The following is a 26,154-nucleotide window of genomic DNA, read 5'->3' as shown; positions in this document are numbered from 1 at the left end:
GGCCTAATTATTTACTTCTTATATTACTTAGAAGAGAGATCTATGGATTTTTTTGATATGTTGTTTTTATGTGATTTTATTTAATACCTGATTTAGATCTTTCCAAAACTTTTTTCACTTTCTCACATCCCCAAATTGCATGTACTGTTGTTCCCGATTCCTTCTTACAGCGAAAACATCTATCTGATAATGTTGGATCCCATTTATTTAACTTTTGGTGTGTGATATATAGCCTGTGTAACCAATTATATTGTATCATGCATAATCTTGTATTTATTATATTTCTCATAGTTCCGGAGCATAACTTTTCCCATATTTCATTTTTTTACCTTTATGTTTAGATTTTTCCCATTTTTGTTTGGGTTTATAGCTTATTTCATCATTTTCTTTCTCTTGCAGCTTGATGTACATGTTTGTTATAAATCTTTTAGTTTTCATTGTGTCTGTAATCACATATTCAAAGCTGCTTCCTTCTGGTAATCTCAGTCTGCTTCTCAATTTATCCTTTAAGTAGGTTTACAGTTGGCAGTATGCAAATATTGTATCATGAGTTATCCCATATTTGTACTTCATTTGTTCAAATGATAATAAATTATTTCCCAAAAAACAATTTTCTATTCTTTTAATTCCTTTTCTCTCCCATTCTCTAAAGGATAGGTTATCTATTGTGAAAGGGATTAGTTGATTTTGCATCAATAATAATTTTGGTAGTTGGTAATTTGTTTTTTTTCCTTTCTACATGAATCTTCTTCCAAATGTTGAGTAAATGGTGCAGTACTGGTGAACTTCTATATTGCACCAGTGTTTTATCCCACTTATAAAGTATATGGTCTGGTACCTTCTCCCCTGTTTTATCTAGCTCTATCTTGGTCAAATCTGGTTTTTCCCTTGTTTGATAAAAATCTGATAGGTATCTTAATTGTGCTGCTCTATAATTTTAAAGTTTGGTAGCTGCAAACCACCTTGTTTGTACCATTCTGTTAATATTTATCTAGTGCTATCCTCAGTTCCCCCCCCCTTTCCATAAGAATTTCCTTATTATTTTCTTTAGTTCATTGAAGAATTTCTCTTTAGGGGACTTGGTAACGATTGAAATAGGTATTGTATCCTTGGGAAGATATTCATTTTAATGCAATTTACCCTTCCTATCAGTGTTAGTGGTAATTCTTTCCAATGTTCTAAGTCATCCTGTAATTTCTTCATTAATGGCTGATAATTTAATTTGTATAGGTGGCCTAAATTATTATCTAAGTGATGGAATATTTGGCAATGTTTTGGGAGACAAATTGGTAAAATTAGATAAGGTTACAAACATATTAAAACGGATCTTATTTGAAATATTGAAGAATTCATATTCACTAACTTTACAGAAACTATGGAGAACTATGCACATTTCACAAGTAGGTGCTAATTGAAATGATGTAATGAAATGAATGGACTGGAGTCAGTCATCTGTGTTGGACATTTCTGAACTCTTCAAAGTGCTCACTCCAAGATCATTGAGAGTTTTGTTTACTAAAACAACAGATGGGAGAACAAGACTGACTCCTATTGTTTGCTGGAGAAGGAGGGGGTTTTGGAAATGAGATAGAGAAGGACATGTGGCTGGCAGTTGGAATCTCAGAGGGAGAGGGAGAGGCACAGCTGAAACAGTGTCAGCCAAAAGAAGCTGGTTGGAACTGAAACATAAGCTCCAAAGTGGTGGATGGCTGGAAGTGCTATCTGACTGATGTGTCTCTTGGAATTGTAGAACAGAAAGGAACTCTGTGTAGCCTGAAAGAAAGAGGTTATCATCCCTGATGGGGCAAATTTTATCAGCAAGAGATTAAGTTGACAAAATGGTAGTACCTCAGTTGTCAAAATCCTAGAGCAACAAATCTCTCTCTCTCTCTAAACCCTATGAGAATCTTCCTGAGCTGTAAACATCTTTTGAGCATCAAAGCCTGGTGAACTTTATAGATGTTAAATTCTGTGCACAGTATAAGAATTACCTGCAACAAAAGAACTTGGAAGGAGAAGTGAGATTGTGAACCAAAGAACTTTTCTTAAATTTACACACACATTACATTCACATGCACCTAAAATTCTTCTTTCTTTGGCTTGGCTTCGCGGACGAAGATTATAAGTAAAGTTAGATTAGTTAAATTAATAGAGATAAGTTTGATTCTGTTTTCATTTTAAAGATAATTAAAAACAACTTTTGTTTAAGTTACCATTGAATGGTGAATATCTGTTGCTGCTGGGTTTTGGGGTCCCTTGGGTTCATAAAATTTTATGGGGGCTTGTCCAGTCAATGGAACACAAGTTTTGTGGATTATTAGTCAATTGTTTTTTTTTTCAAAGCTAAGTTAAAGCTTGAGTGTGAAAAACAGCAACAATGAATGTTGATAATTTTTCTTACAACCATCACCTGCAGAGATGAAGAGCAAGAGAAAAGAGGAACTGATTGTTATTTCTTTTTTTTACATTTATTTAAATTTATACAAAATACAAGTATATAAAATACAAAATAAAATCTAAAGTCCACATTTTAACAAAAAAAGTATAGTTATTTTGCAAACTATACATTATCTGCTGTAAATACAAACATGATTGAATTTCTTTATGCCATATTTGTATACTCAATTCAACATCATTTTTCATAAAATGTTAGAGCTATTCATTTTACTAGCCACCACCAATCCTAATCATATAAATGTAATTTGTTTTTTAATCATAAATTGCCATGATATTATTCCACATATAAATCTATCTGAATAAATCCTGCAAAGATTTAATCACTTTTTCTCAAAAGGGCTTAACCTTTGTATCTTTCTTTGGCTTGGCTTCGCGGACGAAGATTAATGGAGGGGTAATGTCCACGTCGGCTGCAGGCTCGTTTGTGGCTGACAAGTCCAATGCGGAACAGGCAGACACAGTGGCAGCAGTTACAAAGGAAAATTGGTTGGTTGGCGTTGGGTGTTGGGTTTTTCCTCCTTTGTCTTTTGTCAGTGAGGTGGGCTCTGCAGTCTTCTTCAAAGGAGGTTGCTGCCCGCCGAACTGTGAGGCGCCAAGATGCACGGTTTGAGGCGATATCAGCTCACTGGTGGTGGTCAATGTGGCAGGCACCAAGAGATTTCTTTAAGCAGTCCTTGTACCTCTTCTTTGGTGCACCACTGTCTCGGTGGCCAGTGGAGAGCTCGCCATATAACACGATCTTGGGAAGGTGATTGTCCTCCATTCTGGAGACGTTACCTACCCAGTGCAGTTGGATCTTCAGCAGCGTGGATTCTATGCTGTCAGCCTCTGCCATCTCGAGCACTTCGATGTTAGGGATGAAGTCGCTCCAATAAATGTTGAGAATGGAGCGGAGTCAATGCTGGTGGAAGCGTTCTAGGAGCCGTAGGTGATGCCGGTAGAGGACCCATGATTCGGAGCCGAACAGGAGTGTGGATATGACAACGGCTCTGTATATGCTAATCTTTGTGAGGTTTCTCAGTTGGTTGTTTTTCCAGACTCTTTTGTGTAGTCTTCCAAAGGTGCTATTTGCCTTGGCGAGTCTGTTGTCTATCTTGTTGTCGATCCTTGCATCCGATGAAATGGTGCTGCTGAGATAGGTAAACTGGTTGACCGTTTTGAGTTTTGTGTGCCCGATGGAGATGTGGGGGGGCTGGTAGTCATGGTGGGGAGCTGGCTGATGGAGGACCTCAGTTTTCTTCAGGCTGACTTCCAGGCCAAACATTTTGGCAGTTTTCGCAAAACAGGACGTCAAGCTGAAGAGCTGGCTCTGAATGGGCAACTAAAGTGGCATCGTCTGGGAAGAGTAGTTCACGTACAAGTTGCTCTTGTGTCTTGGTGTGAGCTTGCAGGCGCCTCAGATTGAAGAGACTGCCATCCGTGCGGTACCGGATGTAAACAGCATCTTCATTGTTGAGGTCTTTCATGGCTTGTTTCAGCATCATGCTGAAGAAGATTGAAAAGAGGGTTGGTGCGAGAGCGCAGCCTTGCTTCACGCCATTGTTAATGGAGAAGCCTTCGGAGAGCTCATTGCTGTATCTGACCCGACTTTGTTGGTTTTCGTGCAGTTGGATAACCATGTTGAGGAACTTTGGGGGGCATCCGAGATGCTCTAGTATTTGCTAAAGCCCTTTCCTACTCACGGTGTCGAAGGCTTTGGTGAGGTCAACAAAGGTGATGTAAAGTCCTTTGTTTTGTTCTCTGCACTTTTCTTGGAGCTGTCTGAGGGCAAAGACCATGTCAGTAGTTCCTCTGTTTGCACGAAAGCCGCACTGTGATTCTGGGAGAATATTATTCTATTTAGTAGAATCCTAGCAAAGATTTTTCCTGCAATGGAGAGCAGCGTGATTCTCCTGTAGTTTAAGCAGTCTGATTTCTCGCCTTTGTTTTTGTACAGGGTGATGATCATGGCATCACGAAGGTCCTGAAGCAGGTTTCCTTGGTCCCAGCAGAGCTTGAAAAACTCTTGCAGTTTGGCATGCAGAGTTTTGCCGCCAGCCTTCCAGACCTCTGGGGGGGATTCCATCCATACCTGCTGCTCTGCCACTTTTCAGTTGTTCAATTGCCTTATATGTCTCTTCCCGGGTGAGGACCTCATCCAGCTCTATCCTTAAGGGCTGTTGAGGGAGCTCGAGCAAGGCGGATTCTTGGACTGAGAGGTTGGAACTGAAAAGAGATTGGAAGTGTTCTGACCATCGGTTGAGGATGGAGATCTTGTTGCTGAGGAGGACTTTGCCGTCTGAGCTGCACAGCTGGCTTTGGACTTGGGGTGTGGGGCCGTACACAGCCTTTAGATCCTCATAAAAACCTCTGAAGTTGCCAATGTCCGCGCTGAGCTGGGTTCGTTAAGTGCCTGTCTGGCTCCCACATCGAAATCTGACTCACTAAAACCATATCTTTTCAATTTTTCAGGAGTTAAATATAACTGATTCAAAAAGTTATCATTATCTAAACTATAATGTACATTAATTAATTTCGTGACACTATCCAAACATCTATCAGACCATTCTTCCACAGATATGGGAATGAATAAATCCTTCTTCCATTTATCTCTTATATCTACCTTTTTCATCTTTTCCTGTAGTAACAAATACATTTCTGAAACAAACTTTTTTTTCCCTTATCAGCGATGAATATTTCAAATTTCGTTTGACCCAGTAGTATTAAATCTCGACCAAAATATTTTAACAACAAATCACATACTTGATAATAAGCAAATAAAGTGTTTTGTAACATGCCAAACTTACCTCTAATCTATTAAATGAAAGAAATGAACCTACTTCAAAACAATCTTCCACTAATATCAATCGTTTTGAATCCCAATCCTTCAAATAAGGATGGTGCATAGAAAATGGAATTAACTGATATTGATATAACAGTTTTAGCTGAAATCACATATTTTGATCCTATAATTTGATTCCACATATCATATCCCCATCAAATATTTTAATACAGGCAATTTATGTCATTATAAAAGCAAAGCATTAATAAATATAAAGTGATGTTTTGATCTTTCCCTTGTCTCATTCATCTCCACTTTCACCCTCATCAGAGGCTGGTCAACATCAAACAGTCTATTAATAAATTTTAATTGTGCTGCTTGATAATAATTTTGAAAATGTGGTAGTTGAAGACTTCCCAAGTCATATCTCCATGTCAATTTTTGCATAGATACTCTGAATAACTTTCCATAAGAATAAACGAACTACTATAGCAGCAGTTATGATGAAGGAGACTCACAAACACTGCATTGGAGGATCTCAACAACCATTTCATTCAAATTCCGCTTGCACCCCTTTGAGGACAGCGTGAGCTCTGTCCCTGCACGGGCAGTGATGTCATCATGCCTGCCTGAGGCACATGCTGGGTTAAAGCCAAGAGGCAAGCAGGTCCCCTGATGGCAGCATCTTCTTGTGGCTGCCCCACTACCAGTTCACCACGAATATATACGCCGCTTCACAACCACTGCTTGTGCGTCCCACTGCTTGTGCGGCCTGTCTCGACGTTTAGGCTGGGCCGTTTAAATCAGTTGAGTGAGGTAAACAGTCCATTGTAAATAGTTTGCTGTTACCCCCAATATCCAACATGAAAATCTTGCCAGATCACTGCAAGACTCTGTATGGACCTTCATAAGGGAGCTACAAGGGTACAGTGTGAGAGCCATACCGGACAAAGTCGAACTTCGCCTCATTTAGCTGTTTGGGCAGTTGGGATGGTTGACTAAGGAGTGTTCCAAAGGAGATTAAATTATATCTGGATTAGAGAGACGTGGGTACATGGTGTCAAACAGCTGGATTAGCAGACAAATTTGCACTGATTCACAAATAGTAGGCATTTTCAGAAAGTTAATGTGGAACAGATTAATAAACCAATTCAGAGGGTTAATATGGAGCAGGATAGTAAGCCTGAAATTTCGTCTAGAGAGTGTTAAGAGAAAAGATTAAATTAAGATTGGAAAGGACAGAACTTCTGGATTTGTGTCATTTTTGTAAGAAACCTGGTCATGTTATTGCAAATTGTCTAGAATAGAAAAAGAGAAAAGAAGAGAGAGCATTTTACAGAAGCATGTATTCATACAGTTGAATTTGGGCAGAGCAGATGTTCCAAACTTGATAAGGGTGTTATAGATATTTTAATTCCTCTTGTTGCAGAGGGTTTTGTTTTAGTAAAGGAGGGAGAATCAAATGTATCACTTAAAATTGTTAGGGATACTGGTGCTGCACTGTCATTGTTGGTACAAGGTGTTTTATCTCTGGATTAAAGAACTGACACAAGGGAAACAACTTTGATTAAAGGTGTTGGAGGTGAGGTGGAGTCGATATCTCTTCACAGTATAGTGGTAAATCAGAGTTAGTTAAAGGACCTATTGTGGTAGGAGTAATTTCAAAGTTACCCATGCAGAGGATCTCATTTTTATTAGGGAATGATTTGGCAGAGGATAAAGTTGAGTCAGTTTTGAGATTAACAAGTAGTCCCAGGAAAGATGAGGTGGAAGATATATCCTGCGATTGCAGTAACAAGGCTGGTGTCTAAGAAATTATTGAGTGATGAAGAAGATCCAATTGATAGAGACTTGCCCAGTGCTTCTGAAATGGTTTTGAAAGAGAAGTGTTATTGTGAGAATAAGAATTTCTCTTTGTCAAGGAAAGAGTTAATTCGGCAACAAAGAGCAGATACAAGCCTTGTTGACTTAACAGTCAAAGCAGTAATTCAACAGGAGATTAAAGAAATGGCTTGTGGTTATTACTTAAAAAGTAAATTGTTGCTTATTATAATGGTAGTGGAGAACAATCTGTATCAGAGGAATTAGCTGCTGAAAGGGTTGAGGAAGTCATGGATCATGAGATTATGGAAATAAAATCTTGTGAGGGTTACCATTGTTCTGTATGCCTGTCTATCTCAGCAATTTTGGAAAAGTCAGGTCATATTAAGTTACAAGTACAGATGCAGTTGAATGAATTAATTTTAAAATATCCAAATTTGTTTCCTGATGTTCCAAAAGAATATCAATCATTTATCATATGTGGATATAGGAGAAGTGAGTCCCATTAAACAACAACTATACAGAATAAGCATTCAGAAAAGTTAATCATGAATCAGGAGGTGGAACATATGTTGAGAAATGATATTATTAGACCTTTAAGCTAAGATTGTAGTTCTCCTTGTATTCAGGTACCGATTACAGGAAGGTTAATTCAGTAACTAAACAGATGCTTATCCTATTCCAAGAATAAATGTCTGTATTGATAAAATTAGAAAAGCTAAATTTCTTACTAAGTTGGATTTCTTGAAGGGTTATTGGTGTGTTTCTTTAACTGAGAGGAAGGAATATTTCAACTTTTGTTACTTCATCCGTTTTATATGAGTATAATATGTTACCTTTTTTAGCATGCAAAATGCCCCAACAAAGAATTATTAATTTGGTCATCCAAGGATTAACACACATTGATGACTTGGTCATGAAAAGAGACACATGGGAAGAAGATTTGAAGGAAATGGACAAATTGTTTGCAAGATTATCCAAAGCAAACTTAACTGTTAATTTAGCGGAGTGAATTTGCATATGCCACTATAACGTACTTGGGTTATGTAGTTAGCCATGGCAAAGTTTCACCTATTCAAGCAAAAGTGAATGAAATTTCTGAATTTCCTATTCCCAATGGTAAGAAGGCAGTGAGGTTTTAGGAATGGCAGCGTATTATAGAAATTTTGTTGAGGTTGCTCTTCCTTTAACCAAAATTTTGAAGAAAGGGGAGAAATTTGTGTGGACTAAGGAGTATCAGACAGCTTTAGAAAGTTAAAAGAGATGCTATGTGTAACAGAGTAACAGACCCCAAAAACCAGCAGCAATAGATATGCACTACAAAACAAGGTTATTTAAATAGAAATAGTTTTTAATTATATTTGAACAAGAAAACAGAATTAAACTTTAAATTATTACTTAACCTACGTAACCCACTTAATCCTAACCGCAGGTATGTGTAATGTATATTTAGGATTAGAAAAGTTATTTGGATCACCGTCCAATATCAGTGGTTGCAGGCAATTCTTGTACTGTGCACAAAAGTTAGCATTAACAAAGTTCACCAGTCTTTGGTGCTTAACAGGCAAATGGTTAACACTCAGGAGGGTTCTTGTTAATCTTTAGAGAGAGATTCCAGGACATTCACAACTAATTCCTTTCACATCAGTCTTGCTGATGAAATTTGCCCTGTTCAGGGTTCTCCAGATGATCCTCTTTCTTTTAGGTCACCTTTCAGACTGGCAGTCTTCTCTTTGACCTGGCAGCCTTCCCAAAGTTTGCCAGCTGGTCCTTCTGGAACTGATTTCAGTTTCCTCTCTCTCTCACACTCTCCCTCTCTAAGAGCAAAACTATTCTGTCTACCTGCAAAGATCACAAGCTGTCAATACTTTGTTGCATTTTTTCAAAATGCATTCTGCAAAAGTCCTAAAAAAAATTCTGTTTTAAAAAGTGTGTGTGCAAGCTACTCTAGCAGTTCCTCTAAATACTCTGTCACATATGCCATTATCCTGTGTTAAAAACTCCTGATTTTGAGAAACTTTTTTCTGTAGCAGTGGATGCCAATGAGGGAGCAGTGGGGTTCAGTTTTATTGCAAAAGCATAATGAAATTGACCATCCAGTTGCCTACTTTTCAAAAAAAATCAATGTTCATCAAAAGAACTATTCCAGTATTGAAAAAGAACAGTTGTCTGTCGTATTTGCTCTGCAGAATTGTGATGTGTATCTCAGTGCCTCTCAGGAACCAGTATTTACTGACCACAATTCTCTAGTGTTTTTGAATAAAATGAAGAACAAATATAGAAGATTGTTTAACTGGAGTTTGATTTACAAGAATATAATCTGCAAATTATTTATATCAGAGGTTTAAATAAAATTATAGGATATTGTTGGTCAAGAAGTTAAAATTGATCATGTATAAAATAATCTCAACATTGTTACTCTGTTATAACATGTTATTATATTGTGAATTGTTATATCATTAGTGATTTTAAAGACAATTTAGTTATTACTGAATTTTAACTCTTGAGTTAAAATTCCTTTAAAGAAGGGGAGGTGTGATGGTGTGGTGGCACACATCATGGCAAACCCGCTCCGCTTGTATTGCCACATGGCGCGGCAGCCATGGGGAAATGATGTCATCAGACATTTTTCAGTGAGCGCCCTGAGCAGTGATTATGATGTCACAATGAACCAGGTGACTGAGCTCATGCTGCTCTTAAAGACCCATGCTGATAAGAATAAAAACACATTAACGACCCTCAGTATGGTGGCTGTGTTTCTCCCACTGCTCACACCGCCACAATGGAATATTTGGGAATGTTTTTGGGAGATAAATTGATAAAATTAGATTAGGTTACATAAATACACACATTTTAAAACAGAACTTATTTGAAATATTGAAGAATTCATACTCAGTGACTTTACAGAAACTATGGAGAATGCTATACACATTTCACAAATAGGTGCTAATTGAAATGATGTCATGAAATGAATGGACTAGGGTCACGTCATCTGTGTTGGACATTTCTCTCTTCAAAGTGCTTACTCAAAGGTTATTGAGAGGTTTTTTACTTATAACAACAGATGGTAGCAGGGGACTAACTCCTATTGTTTGCTGGAGAAGGTGGGAGGGGGGGTTTGCAAAAGAAAGCCAAGGACATGTGGCTGGCAGTTGGAAACTCAGAGATGAAAAGATAGGCACAGCTGAACAGTTTCAACAGGAGAAGCTTGTTGAACTGAAACAGAAGCTCCACTGTGGCAGATGGCTGGAAATGATAACTTTCTGATGTTTCTGTTGGAATAAGTAGAACAGAAAGTAACTCTGTGTTAGCTTGAAAGCAAGAGGTTATCATCTGGAGAACCCTGATGGGGAAAGTTTCATCAGCAAGACATTAAGATGACTAATGGTGGTAGCTCAGATGTGGAAATCCTGGAACAACAAATCTCTCTCTGCAAACCCTACGAGAACCTTCCTGGTAAACATTTACCTTTCGAGCACCAAAGCCTGGTGAATTTTATACTTGTTGAATTCTGTGCACAGTATAATCTTTTCAATCTTCTTCAGCATGATGCTGAACCAAGCCATGAAAGACCTCAACAATGAAGACGCTGTTTACATCCGGTACCGCACGGATGGCAGTCTCTTCAATCTGAGGCGCCTGCAAGCTCACACCAAGATACAAGAGAAACTTGTCCGTGAACTACTCTTTGCAGACGATGCCGCTTTAGATGCCCATTCAGAGCCAGCTCTTCAGCGCTTGACGTCCTGTTTTGCAGAAACTGCCAAAATGTTTGGCCTGGAAGTCAGCCTGAAAAAAACTGAGGTCCTCCATCAGCCAGCTCCCCACCATGACTACCAGCCCCCCCCACATCTCCATCGGGCACACAAAACTCAAAACGGTCAACCAGTTTACCTATCTCGGCTGTACCATTTCATCAGATGCAAGGATCGACAACGAGGTAGACAACAGACTCGCCAAGGCAAATAGCGCCTTTGGAAGACTACACAAAAGAGTCTGGAAAAACAACCAACTGAAAAACCTCACAAAGATAAGCGTATACAGAGCCGTTGTCATACCCACACTCCTGTTCGGCTCCGAATCATGGGTCCTCTACCGGCATCACCTACGGCTCCTAGAACGCTTCCACCAGCGTTGTCTCCGCTCCATCCTCAACATTCATTGGAGCGCTTTCATCCCTAACGTCGAAGTACTCGAGATGGCAGAAGTCGACAGCATCGAGTCCACGCTGCTGAAGATCCAGCTGCGCTGGGTGGGTCACGTCTCCAGAATGGAGGACCATCGCCTTCCCAAGATCGTGTTATATGGCGAGCTCTCCACTGGCCACCGTGACAGAGGTGCACCAAAGAAAAGGTACAAGGACTGCCTAAAGAAATCTCTTGGTGCCTGCCACATTGACCACCGCCAGTGGGCTGATATCGCCTCAAACCATGCATCTTGGCGCCTCACAGTTTGGCGGGCAGCTACCTCCTTTGAAGAAGAGCGCAGAGCACACCTCACTGACAAAAGGCAAAGGAGGAAAAATCCAACACCCAACCCCAACCAACCAATTTTCCCCTGCAACCACTGCAACCGTGTCTGCCTGTCCCGCATCGGACTTGTCAGCCACAAACGAGCCTGCAGCTGACGTGAACATTTTACCCCCTCCATAAATCTTCGTCCGCGAAGCCAAGCCAAAGAAGAAGATAATATTGCCTGCAACTAGAGAACTTGGAAGAAGGAGAAGTGAGATTGAACTGTTAACCAAAGAACTTTTCTTAAATTTGCACACACATCGTACTTGGGAGCTTAGAATTAGAAGGGAGTTAATTTGTGTTACTTAAGATCAAAGTTTTATTCTGTTTTCATGTTTAAAGATAATAAAAAAACAACTTTTGTTTAAGTAACTACTTGTCGTGCTGAATATCTATTGCTGCTGGATTTTGGGATCCTATGGACTTGTAACAATACTGGCACCATCAACCGCTGAGAAAGAGAAACAAAGGAGTCCCTTCAGAGACAGGATTTGTGAATTTACCTCCAGAGCACCCGGAGCCTCTCTTGTTCAATCCATTGGTGAATCAGAGCTCCTGCACCCAGATCACCAATACTTCCTTGAACCTTTTAATATCTGAGGCCCCTTCAAGAGCCCTTCTTGCCCTCTGAGCCCCTTGAGCCCCATTCCTGATATCTAGTTCCCACAAGCCTAGTTTGGCTGTCACCTGTGTGAGCCCTTCAGCCACTGAGCCACTCATTATTATCTTCTTAATGGGCTTTTCTTTAGTGGGGGCTATTTTCTTGCTTTGGTTCCCTGGTCTGTTCAGCTGATTCCCTGGATTTGTTTAAAATGAAGGTTAATCTCCACTGCAAAGCCTCCTGGGACTGTGTGTTAGTACAGATTCTATCACCAATGTGTATATGTACAGATTGTAGTGTAGGATGATTGTGATTGGCTGAGAGTGTAGCCACGCCTTCTGGTAGGTCTTAAAGGATTGCTCCTAGCCAGACCAGGCCATTCTGGACTGGTCAACCTACATATTATATGCTCCAATCTTTTAGTTAATAAAAGCCTTGATTCTTTCAAAGCACTCTACAGACTGCACCAGTGGCACCGCTGCCATTACAACAGCTCTGGCAGTGGCACCATTTTCACTCATGATTCGTGTGTATGAGATTACACACTGACTGATTCTTTCCTATTGTTATCAGATTCTTGAATGAGCCTCACGCTTAAAACAAAATCCTGTTGTCTTTTCTCTGCACATCTCCATGGTGTCTTGCTTGTAATTTTTATAAGATGTTTAGCTTGGTCTGCTTGGAAAATTCATCACTGTATTGCAGTACATTTGATAATAAACAATGCTTTAAGATGCCTATTATTCATTCTTCAATGAACTAAAGAAAATAATAAGGAATTTCTTATGGAAAGGGGGGAAACCAAGGATAAATTAACAGAATGGTACAAACAAGGGGGCTTACAGTTACCAAACTATTATAGAGCAGCATAATTAAGATACCTATCAGATTTTTATCAAACAAGGGAAAAACCAGATTGGACCAGGTTAGAGCTAGATAAAATAGGGGAGAAGGTACCAGAAAATATACTTTATAAGTGAGTTGAAAAACTGGTGCAACATAGAAGTTCACCATCTGCTCAACATTTGGAAGAAGATTCACGTAGAAAGGAAAAAAACAAATTACCAACTACCAAAATTGCACAAAGTTTTACGATAGATAACCTTTTCTTTAGAGAATGGGAGAGAAAAGGGATCAAAAGAATAGAAAATTGTTTTTTGGGAAATAATTTATTATTTGAACAAATAAAGTACAAATATGATATAACTCACAGTACAATGTTTGCAAACCACCAACTGAACACCTACTTAAAGGACAAATTGGGAAGCAGGCTAAGGTTACCAGAAAGAAGCAGCTTTGTATATGTGATTACAGACACAAGGATAATTAAAAGATTTATAACAAACATGTACATCAAGCTGCAAGAGAAAGAGAACGATTAAATAAGCTGTAAACCTAAACAAAAGTGGGAACAAGATCTAAACATAAAGATGAAAAATGAAAAATGGGAAAAGCTATTTTCTGGAACTATAAAATATAGAACTATACAATAAACATGAGGTTATGCATGATACAATATAATTGGTACGCAGTCTATATATCATGCCCCAAAAGTTAAATAAATGGGATCCAACATTATCAGGTAGATGTTTTCACTGTAAGAAGGAAATGGGAACAACAGTTCATGCAATTTGGGCATGTGAGAAAGTGGGAAAGTTTTGGGAAGATCGAAATCAGGTACTAAATAATTTCACAAAAAGTAACATTCCAAAAAATCCTGAGATCTTTCTTCTAAGAAAGATAAGAAGTAAAGAATTAGGCCTCAAACAGGATGAAGTGCAAAAATATTTATAGAGTTTTTCAAGGGGGTTTTTCGAGTGGTGAAGATTGATGAAGTGAAGGCTGTGGATGTTGTTTATTTAGACTTTAGTAAAGCTTTTGACAAAGTTCCCCACAGGAGGTTAGGAAAAAAGGTGGAGGCATTAGGTAAAAATAAGGAGGTAGTGAAATGGATTCAGCAATGTTTGGATGGGAGGTGTCACAGAGTACTGGTAGAAAATTGTTTGTCAAATTGGAGCCTGGTGACCAGTGGAGTTCCTCAGGGATCAGTCCTGGGTCCACTATTATTTGTTATATATATTAACGATCTGGAAGAAGGGATGGTAAATTGGATAAGTAAGTTTTCAGATGATACAAAGATTGGTGGTATTGTGAACAGTGAGGAAGATTACCGTAGCTTGAAAAGAGATGTAGGAAAGCTAGAGGAGTGGGCTGAGAAATGGCTGATGAAATTTAATACGGATAAGTGTGAAGTGTTGCATTTTGGAAAGGCAAATCTAAATAGGTCATATACATTGAATGGTAGACAATTGAGGAATGCAGAGCAACAAAGGGATTTAGGAGTTATGGTAAATAATACCCTCAAAGTTGATACTCAGGTAGATAGAGTGGTGAAGAAGACATTTGGAATGTTGGCCTTCATAAATCGGAGTATTGAATTCAAGAGTTGGGATATTATGATGAAATTGTACAAGGCATTGGTGAGGCCACGTGTGGAATACTTTGTGCAGTTTTGGTCACCGAATTATAGGAAGGATATAAACAAAATAGAGAGAGTGCAGAGAAGGTTCACGAGAATATTGACAGGATGTCAGGGTTTGAGTTACAGAGAAAAGTTGAGCAGCTTTGGGCTTTTTTCTCTGGAGCGTGGAAGATTGAGGGGGGGATTTGATAGAGGTGTTCAAGATTTTAAAAGGGACAGAGAGAGTCAATGTGGATAGGCTTTTTCAATTAAGAGTGGGGGATATTCAAACCAGAGGCTATGGTTTGAGATTCCAGGGGGAAAATTATAGGGGGTACATGAGGGCAAATTTCTTCACACAAAGGGTGGTTGGGATGTGGAATAAATTGCCGGCAGAGGTGGTTGAAGCAAGGATGTTGTTTACATTTAAGGAAAGACTGGATAATTACATGGAGGGGAGAGGATTGGAGGGGTATGGACCAGGTGCTGGTCAGTGGGACTAGGATCGTGGGGACTTGTTCCAGCATGGACTAGTAGGGCCAAACTGGCCTGTTCTGTGCCATATGTAACCATATGGTTATATGGTTATATGATAATCTTAGCTGTAGCAAAACAATGTATAATGTCAACTTGGAAATCAGAATAGAGCCTGAGAGTACAGCAATGATACATAGAAATGAATAAATATATTCCATTGGAGAAAATAACATGTAATTTAAAAAATAAAGTCACAGTATTTGAACAAATTTGGGAAACATAAATGGGACGCAACAGAGAGGGGCTACTCCGGACCTCCAACCCCTAAAATAGAATGAGAAGAAGACAAAATGAACTGACCCAGTGTGTAAAAGTAGAAGACACAATTTTCTTGTTTATTTTCATTGTGTGATTACATTGTTTAATGGTTTTATTGTATTGTATATGTTGAACGTTTAGTGGGTAGGGAGGGGGATGGGAAGGAGGGAGGGAAGGGAGGGGGAAAAGGGGGAGAAAATGACACTGTGTATATTCACATGTTTGTGTGTATTTTGGTTAATATAGTTCATAGTGTGAAAAATTTAAAAAAATTTTAAAAGATGCCTATTCAAGATTAGGAACATGGGAAACAAAACCTCGAATCTTAAGCAAACAAAGAATTGTGGAAGGAATTCCTTTTCCACCTATGGATGGTGCCTGACCTTCTGAGTTTCTCCAGCAATTCCTTCTTAGGGAAGATATTATTATAGGTTTTGGGAAACTTTGAAGAATGTTTTGTTTTGGGAAAGTGAACCATAGGGATGAGTTTTGACTCCCAGCTCACAATCTATATCATTGATTTGGATATCATTGTAATTTTATAAATGATCCAAAGTCAGGTAACAAAGTGTCCTATAAATAGGATGCAAAGAGACTTCAGAAATGTAATCAAATTTAAGTAAGTTTTCATTTTTCCACATTGCACCTGTGGACAATTTCCTATTTTGATATAAATAAATGAAAGGCAGCATTTTTTTAAAACATTCCCAAATCACCTGAAAGTTTACATTCATAAATAATAAGCAATTAAGAAGCCAAATTGTATGCTGGCTAATATCACCACAAAGGTTCCAACAGCTGCATTTGTGAGATGATGGTTTGCTGTATGATGAAAGATTAAGCAATCTGGTCCTCCACTCAGATTTGGAAAAGTGAGGGATATCTCATTGAAATGTGCAAAACTATGCTGGAGTTTGATAAGGCTGTTACATATTCGATATTTGTCTAGGATATCTAGAATCAAGGATCATTTCTTTATAATAAAGGCCAATCAATCAGTAAGGATAGATGAAAGCTTCTTTTGCTTACAGGGTGGTAACTTTCTGCAATTCTCTGTAAAAACATGGAGATGCCAGTCTTGCAGCATCCATAGGAAGTAAAGATATATTACTGACGTTTTGGGCCTGAGCTTGAGAATTTGAAATTCACTGAGCCAAGATTTGGATATTAAAGGGATAAATTTAAATTTAGATGTACAACACGGTAACAGGCCATTTTGCCCCAAGAGTTCATACTGTCACATTTGTGGCCCGAAATGTGAAGTTAATAAAACATTAAACACAAGTTTTATCAGGTAAACTTCTCAGTGGCTTTATTCTCCCATTTCCTTTGTTCTCCTGCTTGTGTTCTTATCTCTCTCTCATTACACGTGACTTCCGGTACATCTCATACATATTCATTATCATGACATCCCTCCTTTAATCAGAAATAAACTTTACCTTCACTTACCAATATCCCTCGGAAACCTACAAACATCGTAACTAATGGTAATACTATAACTCAACTACATAAAATTTACTTCCTACAGCACTCATACATGCACTTTATGATATAAGATTAAAATACTGTCCCAAAGTTCTTATTAAAACTATGGCACAAAGTCTTCGTATCGTTTGGGCACTTTCCGGTTTCGTTTCGGCCTGCCTGTGATATTGTCGTCGCTTCTCGGTTATTCACTCTTGGAGTCGGAAATACTGCTCGCCTCGGCTTCTGGCGCTCTAGTCACTTCATCAGGAGTGCTGGTAACTGCCTCTGGAACATCATCAGGTCTCTCTGTTTCATCATCTCGTATTGGCCTTTCAACCTCTTCGCTTGATGTATCTCTGGACTGGTATCTTTTTACACCTGATACATTTCTCTTATACAGGATTCCAATCGGAGATTTGACTGTCACCATACTGCCACTTCTGGATACGACAGTATAGGGTTGATGGTAATAAGGTGTGTCTAGCTTGCCACCAGTTTTATGCCTCACTAGAACATTATCTCCTGGCATGATGTCTGAGTACTTGGCTCCACGTTTCGAATCTGTGTACAGCTTTGCTGCACCTTTCTTTTCAGCATCGTGGTCCCTCATCTCCTGGTCGTCTCGGATTTCCTTTATTTCTGGCATTTTTGTGCGGATTTTTCACCAAAAAATGCTTCTGCAGGATTTTTTCCAGTGGTTGCATGAGGCATTGCTCGATAGACAGCCACATAAGATAGCAATGCTTCTCGCCAATTTTGTCCTTCTGCGTGTGCAATCCTCAATCGTTTTTCAATGGACTGATTTTGTCTCTCTACTTCTCCGTTGGCTTGCGGCCATTTTGGAGTTACTTTATGATGGTGGATACCTGTGGTCCTCATGTATTCCGCAAATGTCTCTGAAATGAATTGTGGACCATTGTCAGAGTATAATGTAACAGGTAATCCATATCTTGCGAATATTTCTGCTAATGCTTGTATTGTTTTTTCAGTGGTTGTGGACTTCAACACCACGTACTCATAGTATCTGCTGTAGTAATCTATCACTACCATAATTGATTCACCCGTCGGTAAAGGTCCAAGAAAATCAACAGCTACGTCGATCCATGGTCCTGTTGGGAGTTGCGTACTCCGGATCGGTTCTGGCGGATTACTCCTACTTGTGATTTGACATCCGTGACAAGTTTTAACAAATCTCTCTGCGTCTTTATCACAACCTGGCCACCATACCTTGGTCCTGAGGTTTTGCTTGGTACCAACAATACCTAGGTGTCCTTCATGCGCTAAGGATACGATCTTCGGTCTCAATCTTTGCGGTATCACCAATCTGCATCCTCTTAATACACACTGTCTGATGCAACAAAGTTCGTCTTTAATGGGGATGTAAGCCTTGTGAGTACACTTGTCCCATTGTCCACTCTGTATGCATTCTCTTACTTCCATGAGTTCTGGATCACGTTCGGATTCTCTCTCGACTTCCTTCGTAGTCACCGCTTTCGGTGTCGCCTGAATAGCTATGAAGTGTACAAAGCTCTCTGTTTCTGTTCCCAATTCTGACTTGGATTGTGGACCACCATCCTTCACCAATCTGGACAGCGGATCAGCAATGTTTGCTTTCCCTGCTATGTGGATTACTTTATATTTGTAGGGTTGTAGTCTGAGTACCCATCTCTCTATTCTGGCACATGGTTTGGATCTAGGTGCATAGATCACCTCTAATGGCTTATGATCTGTGATGAGTTCAAATTCAATGCCGTATAAATATGCATGGAACCTCTCACAGGCCCATACAAGTCCGAGTGCTTCTTTCTCTGTCTGAGAGTATCTTCTTTTCACATCTGATAACGATCTGCTGGCATAGGCAATGATTCTTGGTCCTCCATCATGCATCTGGACCAACACGGCTCCTAAACCAACTGTGCTGGCATCCGCTATGACTTTGGTTGATGCCGCCGGATCGTAATATCCAAGAGTTTTTGTATCTGTCAGGCTTTGCTTCAGCGCTGTGAACGCTTTCTTCTGCTCAGATCCAAAATGAAATGGTACACCTTTCCTCGTTAGTTTCCTTAGTGGTTCTGCCACTGTAGCAAAATTAGGAATGAACTTTGCACAAAAATTGACTAATCCCAGGAAACTCCTCACCTCTGTTGCGTTCTGAGGTGCACGTGCCTCTGCAATAGCTTTCACCTTGGCCTCTGCAGGGTTTAGTCCTTTCCGTGTAAGTCTGTGTCCCATGAAGTCCATTTCTGACACACCGAACTGGCACTTGTTTCTATTCACGGTAAGGCCTGCCTCCTGTAGTCTAGATAGTACACGCCTCAACCGTTTGTCATGCTCTTCCTTCGTTGGTGCATGGACTATGATGTCGTCAGAAATGTTGGCAACTCCAGGAATGCCTTGAATCACTCGATGGATTTCATACTGGTAGATCTCCGAAGCTGCATTAATTCCAAATGATAGTCTCTTGTAACGATACAATCCACAGTGAGTCACAAATGTAGTTACATCTCGGGGACCTGGATCCAGCTCTAATTGATGATAGCCCCATTTCAGATCAATTTTTGAGAATACCTTGCTGGTAGTTAGTTCTTGAAGTATTTCCACCACTGTTGGTATAGGGTGTCTTTCTGTAATTATAGCTTCATTGGCCATTCTCATGTCAACACATAGTCTTATGTCACCCTTTGGTTTGGGCACAATCACTATGGGACTGACCCATTGTGTCGAATGTTCCACCGGTTCAATAATGTCTTGTTCGATCAATTCTTTAATTTTGGCTTCAACTTTCCCACGAAGTCCAAACGGAGTTCGGCGCATTGGTTGTGCCTTGGGTTTGACCATTTCATCTACCGCTAGCTTCAATTGTCGACCTTTCAGCTTTCCTACTCCTTGGAAGATTGCGGGGAATTCTTGCTTCATATCCTCGTATGACTGAATTGAATTGACACAAGCTCCAATATGAAGTATTGCCAGGTCTTGCGCTGTGCTTCTACTCAGCAATGGTTCTCCCTTCTCTTCTATGACCATAAACTCTGCTTCAGTGTACTTATCTCCAGCTTCAACAGTTGCAGTAAAACATCCAATGGTCTGCAATGGCTTGGTTGCTGTGTATGGTTACAGTTTCTTGGAACACTTCTTTGAGGTACAGATGATCTTTTTCCTTTTCAACTTCTCCCATAAATGTCGATCAATCACATTACTGTCACGGCCTGAGTCTACAATGACCTGCACTGTCACTCCACCAATGATCACTGGGACCTTCTCATGATGTATCTCATTCAACGTAAATTGGTAACAACTCTGTTCCTCCTGGGTATCATCATCGTCACCGTATCTGGCGAATGGTATCTTTCTTTCCAGGATACTTTCCTTTCCCCCAGACTTTGCCTTTGGAAGTTGTACTCTTCCTCTTCTGGTCTGCATTGGACTTGCTTTTGCACTTCTTTGCAAAGTGGTCCTTACCTCCACACTTTCTGCAAACTTTGCTTTTGGCCGGGCAATATGGGTCTTTTCCAAAGTGACCTCGGTTTCCACATCGATAACACTCCACGTCATGTGTTGACGTATATCTTGGCTGATTATGGCGATGTGAGAGCCTCTTAATTTGCTGGCTTGAGTTGTCTTTCAGGGTCATGGTATGAAATTGCCCTTCAACAACCTCTAATGCAGCAGCAATGGTTAAAGCATCGGTGAGTTCCAACTCACTCCCTCTTTCCAGTAGACATCTTCTGAGTTTATCTGATCTACAGTGCTGTACGACTTGATCCAATAATTGGTTGTCCAAATCAGCTGGCATGTAATTGCATCCAACAGCTAGCTGGCGTAGTCTCGTCACGTACTGAGCAATTGTCTGGCCATCTTCTTGTCTCGTTCTCCGAAACAAATGGCGTTGAAATGTAGCATTCGGTATCACTACGTAGTGTGCATTTAATGCATCTACCGCTTTCTGGTACTCATCCTTTCTTCCAGTATTCAAAAGTGTCTTAAATGTTTCCCGAACTGAGGGTCCTGCAGTGAAAAGAAGTAACGCCCTTCTCTGCGCTTTTTGTTCAACCGTACCGGTATCTAGAAATAGGCCACGACTGTCGGCGTAGGATTCAAATTCTTCCAGCCATGCCTTCCACTTCACACTTACAATGCTTGCATCACCAGTCGGGTCAAAATGAGCAATTCCACTATGTGTTAGAAAGTCACAGTTTGCACCAGCCATGAGGAAATATTCCAGCCCCAAAAGTACTGAGTCAAAGAGAACATTCTTATCACCTTGAAGTTCTCTGTAATCCTCTGTAATCTTGTTTAGTCTTTAATTTTCTTCAAGCTTCTTTCATCCTCGTCGCCAATGTCACATTTGTGGCCCGAAATGTGAAGTTAATAAAACATTAAACACAAGTTTTATCAGGTAAACTTCTCAGTGGCTTTATTCTCCGGTTTCCTTTGTTCTCCTGCTTGTGTTCTTATCTCTCTCTCATACCACGTGACTTCCGGTACATCTCATACATATTCATTATCATGACACATACCACCAAATTTGCTCTCATTAACCTACACCCCTGATACATTTTAAACAGTGGGAGGAAACAGCAGCCCTTGGAGAAATCCCACGCTGACATGGCAGAATATACAAACTCCTTATAGACAGTGTGAAATTCAAACCCCGGTCTGGTCCCAAAAGCTTGCACTGTAAAGGAATTGCACTAACTGCTATGCCAACAGTGTTGCAGGAAAAGAAAGGATCAGCTATGATATTGTTTGGCCTGATTTAAGTGAGGGACATTTCTGCTCCTGTGTCTTGAATTCAGTGATTCTGAGAGAATCTGAGTTAGCAGATATAGTTTTCAGGTGCCGTCATTTACTGAGATGAAAACTGTTTTGAGCTTTGTTGTTGTGTTGAATATGGTGGATTTTAATTCGAGTGAAGCTCCTTGGGACCAATGGATGTGGTTCCCATGTTAAAGGATATATAAAAGCATGTCATTGTTGGTCATGGGCAGGGAATTGTAGCAATTCACTGCCAGTAAAATCCATTTGATGGAAAGTCTCTTCTTTAATTTTGCACTGCTTTATTCAAAAGTATGACACTGTTTTATTGTTCTAGGACCTTTGCTCAGAATTGCAGAAATATTGAACAGTTAAATCTGAATGGATGCACAAAAATCACAGATGCGTAAGTATAATTTGTAATTTGAAAACTTCTCATAACCTGTTGTCTTCGTTTTCTGATACAAACTTGGATGAATGATTAAAGTCACTGAGAAAGCTATGAGCAAGTAGGAGGGACTTATGTGTCAGTATTTGTTATTTGTATTGATGCAAAATATATGCTGTTAAGTTTTTGGAAAAAGCAACCTTTGTTTTCCAATTTTAACATTTATTGATATAAACAAATGAAAATGTTTGAATTTCTGGCAAGTGCTTACTGTAAAACTTCTAATTCATAGCCATGATGAATTACAAGCCAGTTCAAATGTTAAAATTTTATAAGAGCAATACTTCTGATAAAAATGCTAAATTCACCACTATTACACTGGAATTGATACAAGCTTTTAACTAGGAATCCAAAAGTTGCTATTTATGTTCCTTCTTGGACTGTTTCACAACTCTGTCCAATATAATCAAGAAATAAGTTGAACAAATTGTTCCAACCATAAAATATGCTAAAATGTCAGTTTTCAACTTTTTAATTTGATATCCAATTCTTAATCTACTGCACTTCATAGTGATCTTTGTCCTGGAAACCAATTAACCATGCATATTCTTTTCCTCACTTATACTTCCAACAAAAACATCTGCAATGGCTGTGTGCCAGCTCTGTGCCAAGAATATGATAAAAACCTATGCCCTACTTGGGTCTGTCTCTATCATTTAAATGGTGATTGAATTGCTCGTGCGTCAATGGGTTGCTCCACACTGAGTCAATGATATGAGGCTACCTTAATGGGGAAAGTGATGTGGTCACTCACTGCACAGCTAAAAGTCTCTTGGCTGCACTCTGACCAACACAATGAGTAGGGGGTGGGGGGGGGGGGGGTGGGAGGGGATGGTTTGGGACAGACAGTGCTTCCCATTTATCTTGATGGGAAGGAGACAATAATCTCCTGCGTGTGATGAATGTGATCTTCCCCTACCCCGTCTTTCTCTTTGTCTACACATCTCGCTCCTTTGAGTTTTACCTTTGAGTTGCTACCTTTGAGTTTGTTACCAAAGAAAATCCTCTGGGCTGAGGAAGAGTTGAGCAGCGAATCAGAGGAAGGAGCAGAAAAGTTTCCATCATATCCGGCAGGAAGAAATTAGATGGAGACTTGGGACCAAGAAGTCTGTTTTACACATGGAACAGTTGACATCTTAAACAATTATCAAACCAGCTAAAATTGCTAAATAACTTTGAATGGACTTCCAGAAGTTTTTTGACATTGTTTAAGGAAAAAAAATGGACAGAACATGGATAGCATTGGTTTAGAGGGATATGGGCCAAATGCATGCAGGTGGGCTATTGTAGATGGGGCATTTTGATCGGCACTGGAAGGGCGATCCACACTATATTACTCTGTTGAAATAGCATTGACTATCCTTTTAAATGTCCAAATTATTTTCTGCGCTATCTTCAGAAATTGGTATGGGTCTTTGATTAGATCAAAAGCCCCATATACTTTGTAACTTCCAATTCTAATGACTGTTTCAAGTAATATCCAACTTTAAATGCAAGATGTCAGATCTGCAGTTACAAGCCTTTAAATGCTGATTTCATCTTTTAATAATGTTGATTTTTTTGGTGTTGCTTTTTGAAAATCAGTTATCCAATCCTGTGCTACCATCGCAATAACAGTATTCACCTTAGAAACTTCCTGATGTTTTAAAGCTGCTATATTAACTGTAGTTATGGTTATTAATAGCAATATTATTCCCCTGATGCAGGGTCTCAAACTCAATTTACCCGGGGGCCGTTGGAGGTAGAATCTGGGTGAGGCTGGGCTGCATCAGGTTTTCCACAAGAAAAGCTCTTACAAAAACATTCCAATGTTATCAAATGTCTTTATTTTTATTTTTTAACACAAAATAAGATGAAAAAATAAATAAATTAACAATTCATAGGAAAAAAAAATAATATCAATCAGTAATAAATAAATAAAATGAAAATAATAATAATACAGCAGATATAGAAGACTGAAGAAACCACATATAGTTGCTGACTGGAGAAAAGTAATTATTATTATTCAGATTCAAATGTCTGTATTAACAGTTCTTTAACCTTTAACTATCTGAACATGAATGGAACATTGAACATAAATTGATAAGAACATATTTTCTTCTGCCTACTTCTTACTGCTAGAGATCTGGCAGCGCTTCCTCTCGCATAGCCGAGCCATATTTGGCTTAAGGGAGGAGGCAGTTGAGACCCTCAGTAGGGCTTGAAGATGCTCGTCAGTAAGTATGGACCTGTACTTGGACTTATTGAAGTTCAAGGTAGAGAAGAGCTTTTCGCACAAGTATGTGCTCCCAAAAAGACACATGGTCCGTTTGAACATTCGGGAAAGCTCAGGGGCAATTCTCTCAAAAATTGCCCAAGCTTGTCTGCTTTTCCACTCACCTCCCTGAACTTGGTTTTGAGTTCATAGTTGCACTGCAGGTCATTGAGCTCCATTTGAAGCACAGGAGGGGCATCTTGCACATCAAAGGAGAAGGGGTCTGCAAAAATTTGAAATGTGACTTTGTGCATCTTGAAGTCTGCAAATCTGTGATCAAATTCCTCCTGTAGCTTCAAAATGACATCCACATACTTCTCACCACTGAATGGTGTGCCTGAATCCATGAGTGCCTTGCATGCTGGGAAATGGCAAAGGTTTGTCTGAGAAAGCCGAGCTTTCCATAACCTAAGTTTTGCAGAGAATGCTCTCACGTTGTCATAGGCAGCACTGACAAGTTGCCCCTGGCCTTGTAACTTCTTGTTCAGTACATTAAGCTCATGTGTAATATCAACAAGAAAAGCTAAGTCCATGAGCCATTTGGGATCACTTAGCACGGGAACAGCAACCCCATCTTTCTCCATTAAGGCTTTTACTTCTGCTCTCAACTCAAAAAATCTCTTCAATATGTTTCCCCTGCTGAGCCAACGTACCTTGGGAAGTAGAGCACATCCCCATAATCTGACTCCATTTCCTCTAAAAAAGCACGGAAGCTTCTGTGCTTTAAGCTCCTGGATCTGATTTGGTTGATGCATTGTCAAACTTCAGGCATTTGCTGCAAAGAGCCTGTTAATGGATAATGCAGTGCAGAGCAATGGCCTCCTCCACACTCTCCTCTTCCAGTTTTTTTTTAACAAGTGCCACCAGTCCATTTTTCCTCCCTGTCATTGATGGCGCTCCATCGGTTGTTATTCCAACAAACCTCTTCCATGGCAAACTGGCATTCTCAATGGCATCACACAGCTGGTAAAATATCTTCTAAACTGACCTTTTTTTTCTGGACAGACAATATCCCTGTGGTCTGGCATTGGAATTACTGTGAGCAACTCCTCTGTGACTTCAAAATTGTCATCAACACCAGGAACATAGATTGCGAGCTGGGCATTGTCAGTGATGTCTGTGGTCTCATCAAGAGTAACTGAGTATACACTGAAACATTTTGCTTTCTCACACAGTTGATCATAAACGTCACTTGACAGGTCAGAAATGCGCTCTCCCACGGTGTTGGCAGAAAGGCTGATGTTGCTAAACTGACCTTTTTTTTCTGGACAGACAATGTAATATGCCTGTAATATGCACTTTTTGACAAATTCACCTTCTGTGAATGGCTTTCCTGCTTTAACAATCATCTCACTAACCACGTAGCTAGCTTCAAATGCTGCATCATTCTCTTTGGTTCCTTTCTTAAAGAAATCTTATTCCCTCACTAGACATGTTTTAAGATTAGCAACCCAGTTGGCTCTCTCATCTCCTTGGTATTTTGCATACTCCTCAGCATGTCTAGCTGTGTAATGACGTTTCAAATTGTATTCTTTGTGCACTGCAACTTTCTCTGTGCAAATAAGACGTCGGGATACCCCTGTGCTCAACAAAGAAATATTGCACTTCCCACTTTTCCTGAAATTGTCTGTGCTCATCACCAATCTTTCTCTTCACTGCAGGCTTTGAAAAAGACATGTTTAGGGCTGTATAATATATATAATTCCACTTGGTGTCACTGTTGTGTTAAAGTTTCAGTGTTTAGCCGATGTGTCTTTTCCGCTTCTTTTTCTGTCCCTCTGAGCAACAACTTCTGGGTTCAGACTGGATGCTGAAGCGCG

General features: G+C 39.7%; 1 protein-coding gene across 10 annotated transcripts in view; it reads left to right on the top strand.

Annotated features, from left to right (window-relative positions):
* The window catches only part of LOC138750161 (F-box/LRR-repeat protein 20-like), a 275,336-nt gene that overhangs the window by 196,371 nt on the left and 52,811 nt on the right, over positions 1-26,154 (top strand). For all 10 annotated transcript variants that reach the window (XR_011349123.1, XM_069912307.1, XM_069912308.1 and 7 more), the window contains one exon: positions 21,970-22,038. Coding sequence is in view for 9 of the 10 variants with exons in the window: in XM_069912307.1 (XP_069768408.1) it covers positions 21,970-22,038 (69 nt within the window). In the remaining variant the exon portion in view is untranslated. The remainder of the gene's footprint in view (positions 1-21,969; positions 22,039-26,154) is intronic.

The sequence above is a fragment of the Narcine bancroftii genome (assembly GCF_036971445.1).
Source record: "Narcine bancroftii isolate sNarBan1 chromosome 12 unlocalized genomic scaffold, sNarBan1.hap1 SUPER_12_unloc_2, whole genome shotgun sequence".
NCBI lineage: Eukaryota > Metazoa > Chordata > Chondrichthyes > Torpediniformes > Narcinidae > Narcine > Narcine bancroftii.
This window is presented reverse-complemented; position numbering and strand designations above follow the sequence as displayed.